This window comes from Cyprinus carpio, chromosome A4 (genome assembly GCF_018340385.1).
Source record: "Cyprinus carpio isolate SPL01 chromosome A4, ASM1834038v1, whole genome shotgun sequence".
NCBI lineage: Eukaryota > Metazoa > Chordata > Actinopteri > Cypriniformes > Cyprinidae > Cyprinus > Cyprinus carpio.
In genome coordinates, this window is record NC_056575.1 from 34,184,123 (window position 1) to 34,193,757 (window position 9,635).

At 39.7% G+C, this 9,635-nt stretch overlaps 2 protein-coding genes across 3 annotated transcripts in view; both read right to left on the reverse strand.

Annotated features, from left to right (window-relative positions):
- The window catches only part of LOC109062990 (gastrula zinc finger protein XlCGF7.1-like), a 972,510-nt gene that overhangs the window by 352,572 nt on the left and 610,303 nt on the right, over window positions 1-9,635 (reverse strand). The gene's annotated exons all lie outside the window — the stretch shown is intronic.
- LOC122140745 (uncharacterized protein K02A2.6-like) lies at window positions 1,284-2,177 on the reverse strand. Its single transcript, XM_042745557.1, has one exon. The coding sequence runs from the start codon at window positions 2,175-2,177 to the stop codon at window positions 1,284-1,286; it is 894 nt and encodes a 297-aa protein (XP_042601491.1).

The following is a 9,635-nucleotide window of genomic DNA, read 5'->3' on the forward strand; positions in this document are numbered from 1 at the left end:
AAGTAACGTACCTCCAGACTCTGATCTGTACTGGTGAATCTAATATAATTTTAACCTAATTGAGGAACTCAATGCGAGGGTTAACTAAGTGACTGATGGTTGTTCATGTCTATGCAATTTCACGTATTGCCTTAAACTTGGGATTCCACATTTTCATTCTCTTAAACTCATTCTTTCCTAACTTTCTTTCTTCCTGCAACTTGTGTGAATGTGTGAGTGCGTGTGCTTATGTGTTAGATTTATCTAATAAAGCCTTATTCATATTGAAAAGAGAAGTATCTTGTGTTTCGTGCTTACAAGTTAATGTCTTAAACTGCCGATCTTGTTACTGTGCTAATTAATAGTGTTTTCACTATACTTTGGATATATAAGTGCAGATTTGATGTTAAACGGCTCGTTCAGTGAATCGCTGGCCGTTTCAGTGATCAGCCGTGAAACAGTGATTCTGTTCAAATTCCCTTTAAAATCTTAAATGATTCCCTTTGAGCTAAATTGACCTGTTTCCCTTACATAAGTAAAATGCTAAGCCCTTCATTCTAGAAATTCCTGGGTGTGTGGTGTAACGGTTTTAAAATGGCTTTCCTGCTCCTCTGCGGAACGACCACTCTCGCCCCCCAGAGCACACACCCATCTTTCACACTCAGCTCCAGTTTTCTCTGACTGTAGGGTTTGTACATTGTATCCACCTCCCTTGGCCATCCTTTCAGACACCAGGCTAGCACTTGGGAGAGTGTTTCGTCCTTAGCTGTCCACTGTCAAACCTGTTTTGTCGTGATTGGTGGGTCCTCCATGACCTCCAACATGAGGACCTGGTCTGTCTCATCCTCTTGCTCTGTTTGTGGCAGGGGTAACCTGCTCAGTGCATTTGCATGTTCCTTCCCTGGTTTGTATATGATTTTGTACTCATAAGCTCTGAGGAGTGTCGCCCACCTCTGCACTCTCTGTGACCCCATCTGTGGCACTGGCTTTTTTATTAAAGAGTGATATCAGTGGTTTGTGGTCAGTGCTGATTGTGAATGTTCATCCGTAGATGTATTTGTGAAACCTCTTGATCCCGAAAATGATAGCTAACCCCTCCTTATCGAGCTGTGAATAGCGCCTCTCTGCTGGTGTTAGCGTGCGTGACATGAAGCCTAAAGGTTTTTCACTACCGTCTTCCATGACATGTGACAGTACGGTGCCTATTCCGTATGGCGAGGCATCACACACGAGCACTAAGTCTTTGTCCGCTGAATAGTGACCCAGGACAGGACTGTGTTAAGTTCTGAAAAGCTTCTTCCTGCTCATTGTTCCAGGCCCACGAAACATTTTTTCCTTAGCAGCTTGTGTAACGGGGCTAAGCGTGTAGCTAGACTAGGGAGAAACTTATTAAAGTAATTCAAGAGACCTAAATAGGCCTTTAGCTCAGTCACTGTGGTTGGCGGTGGAGCTTCCTCTATGGCTCTCACCTTGCTCAGTACGGGATGGAAGCCTTCAGCATTAACTACATGCACAAGGTATTCCACCTCATTTTGCAGAAACACACATTTGCTTCTGTGAAGTCGCAGGCCAGCGTCTTTCAGTCGCCTAAGTACCTCATCCAGCGTGCTCAGATGTTCAGCTTCATCTGTCCCCATCAGAATAATGTCATCTAAGTACACAGCTACACTTGGAAGGCCTTGTAACAGGTTTTCCATCGTTCGCTGGAAGATGGCGGGAGCTGAAGAAACTCCGAAAGGCAGCCTTTTGTAGGTGAACAGGCCTTGATGTGTGTTTATTGTGAGGTATTTCTTTGAGGTATCATCCATTACAATCTGTTGGTAGGCATGGCTTAAATCGAGCTTGGAGAACTGTTTCCCTCCCGACAGAGTATTAAACAGGTCTTCGACACGGGGAATAGGGTATTGCTCTAGTGAGGAGGCACTGTTAATGGTTAGTTTGTAATCTCTGCATATTCTGACCGACCCATTTGGCTGTAAGACAGGAACTATGGGCGCGGCCCATTCAGCGTATTTAACGGGAGCTATAATGTCCTCCTTCAGCAGCCAATCTATCTCCTCTTCTACTTTTGCCCTCATGGCATAAGGAACTGAGCGGGGCCGATAGAATTTAGGATGTGCTACAGCGGACACTCGAATGGTTGCTTTCATGCCTTTCAACATGCCTAACTCCTGCTTGAAAACATCCTCATTTCTCATGAGCACTTCCTGTAGACTCTGCCTCTGTTCTCACATTTTTTATTTCTTCCCACTTCAGCTTTAAATCCTCTAGCCATCCTCTTCCTAACAAGCTAGGTCCTGTACCTTTAACCACCACTAGGGGCAATGTCTTTATTTGCCGCTCATAGCTGACTTCCACTTCGGCTACCCCCACTACTTTGATTTTCTCCCGTGTATGACGTAAGTAAAAGTTTAGTTTGTCTTATTTGCGGTCGTTCCTTTTCGTTCCACATCTCATTGAACTTCACCTCGTTCATTATGCTTACACTACATCCTGTATCAATTTCAAAATGTGCTGTCTTCTTATTCACTTACATAGTTACTTCAAATGGTTTTATTCTCTGAATTGATGTCTCCGTTTTCATGCAGTTTAATATGAATGCTTCCTCTTCAGATCTATCACCAACCTGCTTTTCAGTCTACATTATATGATCAATGTGGACGTGAACGCCGCTCTGCTCTGTATGCTTTCTTTTCATTGGTGCATGCACCTTCTTTCTTTCTATTACAGCAAGCCTTAGCTATATGACCTACTTTCCCGCAACAGTGACACTTTGCCTCCTTAAATTTACACTTGACTGCGCTGTGTTGCTTCCCATGACATCAGTAGCATTCTTTACCTCTTTTTCCATTCGCTCTCCTTTTTCAGTGTTCCCTCCGTCTTCATGCTGTTGCATGCTAACGGTGCCTTGTGGAGGTCTTGAACATTTTTACTAGCAGCTTCTGCAGCCACTGCAATTTTGAACGCTCCCTCAAAAGTCAAGTCTGTTTCAGAAAGCAAGCGTCTTTGAATCCTGTCATCATTAATACCGCATACCAATCGGTCTCTTAACATCTGTTCCAGTGTAGTACCATAGTTACAATCATGTGCTAATCATCTCAATTCTGCTACATATGCACTGACGGTCTCCGTAGGCTGGCGCAAGTCAAATTTATATCTCTGCACTATTTCGCTCGGTTTTGGGTTGAAGTGCTCTTTCATTAAAGTTTTCAACTGACTGTATGTTTTCGAGCTGGGCTTATCTGGACTCACCAGGTTCCTTATGAGCTTGTATGTGGCTGGTCCCACCACGCTGATGAGGACAGCTCTTTGCTTTTCTCCGTCATCAATTCTGTTAGCTTCAAAAAACTGCTCTAGTATCTCACAATACTCTTCCCATGTCTGCTCCTTCACGTCAAAAGCTGACAGAGTGCCTATCATCGTAGTCATCTTTGTGTTTGTCTCCGTGAATCCTCTGGTCCAATGCTAGCCCCTCGCTCTCCCACCGTCAGCTCTCTGAACTCATCCAGTATCATCTGTCTTTAGACCGATGCTTATTTCATCCTTCCAATATCCTAGTCGCCAATATGTGGTAACTTCAGTAGTATAAGGACTGAGTCAAGCACTATAACTGTACTTAGTATTTTATTGATTACTAGCGTAACAGAGCATCCCAACAACAGGTTATCACTTCCTCTATATTGCTTATATCCCCCACGCCCGGACCCACATGATCCAGGAGGTCAACTGCACCTCTTGTAGTGTGGAGTGGAACTGCCGGAAACTATAACATAAATATATCAGGATACCACACTTATGAACGGATACATTAGGAATCCTTTTTCACAAAGGTGTTTTTGAATTAAGAAACTTTGCTGAATATTAAACTCTGCCATAACTTCTTTAACTTCTTTCACCGTTTTTGAGAGACACCTACATGTTCTTATTGTTTATATTCAACAAACTAGCTAATTTAAAGATATGGAGATTTACATTAACTGAACTAATATATCAATGTACAGATATTGGTACAAATTATTGAACAGTTAGTTAATTTTCTTTGAAAAATCCTCTCTTAGCAGCTATAACAGCTTGACACACTCTTGGCATTCAGAAAGTTAGTTTCTCCAAACAGTCAGCTCAAATACTCTGCCATGTCTCTTGCCAAAGCCAAAACTTACAAAGGTGTTCTTCACTAGCTGGACATTTCTTTCTGACCTTTGATCCAGTTCATCCCAGAGCTGTTCAACAGGTGACTGGCAGATCATTCTCATAACAGTCACAGAGCACTTTTCTTGACACTCAAAGTACTTCACACATGGAGGGAGCACCATTTGAAAACCTGTTGTATCTAAAACAACTTCCCCTTTCACCACTGATCAGGTGATAACTGTTTCCATTTGTAATATTGAACACAATAAAGTTTGGCTGCACTCACAGAACCCTTGTATGTGTACATCCTTTCATTTAAAGTCTTTTGCTTTTATTTATTTAACTTTTTTCTTGTAATAAGTAGAGACAACTTCTTGATTTGAAAAGTGAAGGCAGTGTTAACAGTAAATATTTTCTAGAGTAAAAATAAAATGGTTAATAGTTGTTGGAAAAATTTGTAAAAGCTGTAAACAACTGTTTTTAACAATTCTTTGAATAAACTCAATTAAACTGGATTATTTGCTTTGGTTGAAAATAAAAATGTTAATTTTAGAGTATTTAATTATTTTTTTGAGTGTATATGTTCAGGGATGTTAATGTTAGTAAAGCACTTTTGAGTGGAAGAGTAGAAAAATATCAATAACAGACAAGAGATATAATCACTATCATTTCACATTATGCAAAATAAAGTGTTTGTTAGATATTTTTGCATTATTAAGTGATGTATGATTTTCATTGTTTCAGAAGTAGATTTGGGGGTTTAATGTTACAAAAAATAACCATTTTGTTCAGACTACTTCTGTACTATTTTTATATCTCTATTTCTGTAGAGCTGGACATTTTAATAATGATCAGATGAGAATGAAGAGAATGAAAACTAACCTGTTTGTTTCTCAGTATCTTCATGTTTGACTCTGAATGTTTCTTCAATCTTCATGTCTTCACTCTCCTCTTTAATAGTCACCATCTTTATAACAGTGTGTGTCTCAGTCGCTTCAGCAGGAGTTTTTCTGTTTGTTTGAACACTGTCCTGTTTAAGATGAGAACAATGAACAGAAAGAAAAATAAACTCAAACTAAATCTCTCTCATCTCAATCTGCTCCCTAGATTAGTAGTCAGCACACTAGTAAGGGAGTCAGTCAGAGTCAGAGTTACTGGACTTAAATCACCTGATGAGAAAAAAAAACTAACAAATGAAGGAACACAAAATAAAACATTAATATTTATAATACGATTATATTTGGTGATTACTGATTTGTAGAATATATTTAATAAATTACAATGTCAATGAAAAAAATTTAGTTGGTTTATGAAAGTTTTCATTGTTTGTGTTTGTTGTTTTGAGCGTGCGCTGAATCGAATCACTGAATCATTTTGTGAATCAATTGATTCAATTGACTCGGATCTTCTAAAAGCTCCGTTTCTCCATCAGTACTCGATGATGAACTGATTCAGATTCAGAGAGAGATAAGACGCACCGTTTCTGTTACTCTTGCGCTTTACAAGCACAAAATACCCTTCATTAATAACACTTAATAAAGCATTATAGTGTTACATTCGGTAACAATTCATTTCTAAGTTTTATACACAATTCTCCGGAGTAGTTGTATCGATTTAAACACATTAAATGATTAAAATCACACACCTTTCTTCAGCCGAATCACAGACGCGGGAGCGCGCGCAGCCTTATGACGTCACATCGCCATGCAGAGCAGAATAAAAGTCCTGTTCGTGAAATGAATTGAATGAACTGCAGAGCTGACAAAAGACCAAAACTGATCTTGATCTCCAAATTACAGGACTGGAAAGAACTTATGAATATTTCAAACTCATAAGTTTAATTCGTGGCTGCAGAGAGCTTTAACTATTTAATTTGTTAACTGAAACTGAATCTTTATGCCAGTGTATTAATCTTATTCCCTTTTAGTTTCTCCCAAAATATAAAGGCAATTAATCAAAGTTCATCTTTATTTGGTTAAAGTGAATTTCATTAAAGTACTGAGACTGTACACTGATGGTGGATTTTGATCGTCTGAATGGTCAAATCTTTCATTAAAATGGTTAAAATAATTTATTCTAAACATTAATGAAATCATAAATGTGATTTATATTTCCCCAGACTAACTTTATCAAAATTGGCAGTATATAATTTGTGCTAAAATTATAATGTAAACAAGTTAACTGTTAAGATCTCAGATTTCAATGATTGGAAATTGATTTACAAACATCACTTTCATGAAAAACAGAAACACACTGAAAATTAACAACAAGGATTGGATGGAAAGAATAATATGGTCTGACTTTTTCACTGGTAATGTTATTTTTACATGAATGAGCGTTTGCAGTCATGGCCTAATGGTTAGAATCTCAGACCTGTAACCACAAGGTCATGGGTTCGAGTCTCAGTATGAGTTTGAGTTGTCGGTAGGTGGTTACTGATTTAACAAGCCGTTGGGCAGAATTTCATCTAGTAGATACGACTGCTGGAAGAGAAGCGAGTTCTGTTACTTTAGCCGCTGCACTGTTTATAATATTTGACTCCTTTAGTCCATCTCTAATCACCAGATGCAGTGAATGAACAAAGCACTGCAAGCTCTGTTTCTGACAGCTGGAGTGAATCAGCTCAATATCAGCAATGTGTGCTTCTTGTAGTTCTTCCAAATCTTCATCGCCATCGGCCTCATTTAAGTTAAGGAAACAAACCGTGAAGGCCTTTTTCTATATTCACTGCATTATCACACACAATATAATCTATTTTATGTTCAATGCCAAATCAGTCACAGATTAATTGAAATCAAAATTTAAAATTATTTTATTTAATGGAATACTGTAGTGTTTATTATAAATAATTTATCCATGCACTTCATTACTTTTTTAAATTCATAGTAATTAGTAATCTTTAATCAATAATGTTGACCTTCCCTCCCCCTCAAAACGACTAAACTGCCTCCATTTCGTTAGCAAACCCAACTTCCAATGATCCAATCAATTCCCAAAGGACGAAACCGTCTCAGTCGGATAGACGTCACAGTAGAGAAAAAGACAATCTCTCTCTCCGACTTCAGACCTGCTCGGGAGCCCTGGACTGTGTGTTCATCTGAAGGCAGGCAGTCCAGAGCACACAGGTTTCTGTTGAAGATGTGGCCTGTAATACAGACAGTCCCCTCTGCATGTGAGGACAGTGTGCTGAATGCAGGAATGCAAGCTGCTGGGAATGCATAACTTTTGTAACATACCAGAAGAAGATAAACGAATTAAGCTCACCTGGTATGCATGGAAAAACAAACAGGAGGGCTGCCAAATAAGGTCCAGATGAGCTGCTCACTAGGTGATGTAATTAATTTTTCTCAAGACAGCGGCTACAAAATTTGTGGCATCACTGTTTTGTGAAAAGAGAGCAAAGCACATTTTTTCCAGGCCAAAAAATTGCAGGCAAAAACAGACCGTTAATACTGATGTCTTGGTGACAGATGCTGCTTCATTTGGAGCTTCTGCAAGTTAGAGTTACCCAAACATCAACATCAAACTCATTAAATCCACCGAGATCACAGATTTTACACAGTATCATAAGCTGGATGAGAGATGGGCCATCACCACTCAATCAGTCCATCACATGGAGCCAGTCAGACATCACATTCAGGCAGTTTGTCGGACTTGTTAATAACTGAGAGCAGGAGGTGCCTCTGGAACACCAGATACAGACCAGATACAGCGTTTCCTTGGTTACTGCTGTAAACAAAGTTGCGCTCGCTGAAACACTGCTTTAATATGAACTATACAGAGACCAGATGAAAAGAAAATAACACGTACACTTTCCTGAAGACAGTCGGCTCCCCTCAGAAACACATTCATATAAACCCCCAAATCAGTATTGAGGATTTTCTTCCAATAGTTTGTGCATCATGAACAGTGTGATCTGCCTGCTACAGTATTTTTCTCTGTGCGTGCGTCTTCAGCGTCTCTGGTCTGTGTTAACGGACGTTTAACAGACTTCATATTTTCACTGAAATGACATTTTGGAAAATGACTGCATTGCAACACAGTTTGTGCAAGACCAGAACAGAGAGTTGCAATAAGGCAAAAAACGTCCGGTTGCCGATCGCGTAAAGGCCAAAGTATATTTCGGCTGTCTGCACCGTCATGGAACATGGAAAACAGCGCATACCGCAGGAACGGTATAATGGAAAATATTAGTTGTTTTGAAACCGTGAAATTTCCAAATCGCGGTATACCTTGACACCGGTAATCGGCCCATGCCTCCACCTGACCGAGTGATTGAGACTTCAACCCAGAAGTAGACAAACGAGGGACGTATCACTGCAGAGGCAGTCTTTGCAGAATAGAAAAAGGAAAAGAAAAAAATAGAAGTCATCTAATTAATCACATTTGTACTCAATTATTTGATATTTTGCATGCTTGTTTTGCCTTGATTGATGTTTTACATTAGCTTGCACATTTGATAATTTAATAAATGTAAAAAGTAAGGACTATGTCTACAATTAATTAACTTTAATATTCATGATGATTCATGTCCATAACAAGTGATCAATTTACACTGTATGCTCGCCTTTTTTGGACATCTGCTCTTGTTGCTCCAAAATCATCAACGCTTTACAAATGTTGGCCTATGTAAAAAAAAAAAAAAAAAAAAAAAAAAAAAGGTAATGTTGTCATTTATTTATCTTTCATATTTATTTTTCATACAGATCGTTTTGCTGCATTAATCTTCTTAACATCCAAATCCAATGTTCTCCACAGACACAGGCTTACACACTAACAAGTGGACAATAGCCGGTTTTCCACTGTGGGGCCAGTGTGAACCAGTGCTTTAAACAGGCCGGCGGGGCTAATAGCCTCAGACCTGTAGCACCGAGGCCAAAATAGTTTCCACCGTTGGGCCTGAAGCTCTGCTGTGCTTCACTAAACCTGGGGCCAGTGTGATTAAGTGCTTTTCAGAAACATCACGCAACCCCATCATTTCAACCACTTATTCAGTCGAGAGACAGTTATCAGTTCAACTAAACTAAGAAATAAGTCAGCCAGAGACCATGCGCGAAATACAAACCAAACATGAAAAAAAAAAGGGGGGGCAGGGGAGAGGGCAGGAGCGAGAAAGGAAAGGGGGAGGGGGGGGGGAACCACAAGGGGACAGGGGGGGGGAAGAGAACACACGGCAAGAGAAGAGGAAAAAGGGGAGGGACGGCAAGAGAACACAAGGACGGGGCACGCAGGACAAAAAAACCAGACAAGAAGGGGGCACAGACAAAAAAAGAGGGGCACGGGGGACAGCAACAGAGGGAGGTATCACTGCAGAGGCAGTCTTTGCAGAATAGAAAAAGGAAAAGAAAAAAAAAGAANTCTAGTTACTAGTCGTTCATTTGTCATTATTCAACTAATCGCAGGTTTATATTACATTTACATATATAATCCATAATGAGCCTCAATATATTTCGCTCAAGCACATGCATTAATTTTGCCCCAAAGCACAGGCAGAAGTAGCCCATTAATTGTAAAAAAGGAGACAT

Coding starts and splice junctions, on each gene's coding strand:
- LOC122140745 (XM_042745557.1), bottom strand. CDS start 2,177: ATGAGAAATGAGGATGTTTTCAAGCAGGAGTTAGGCATGTTGAAAGGC.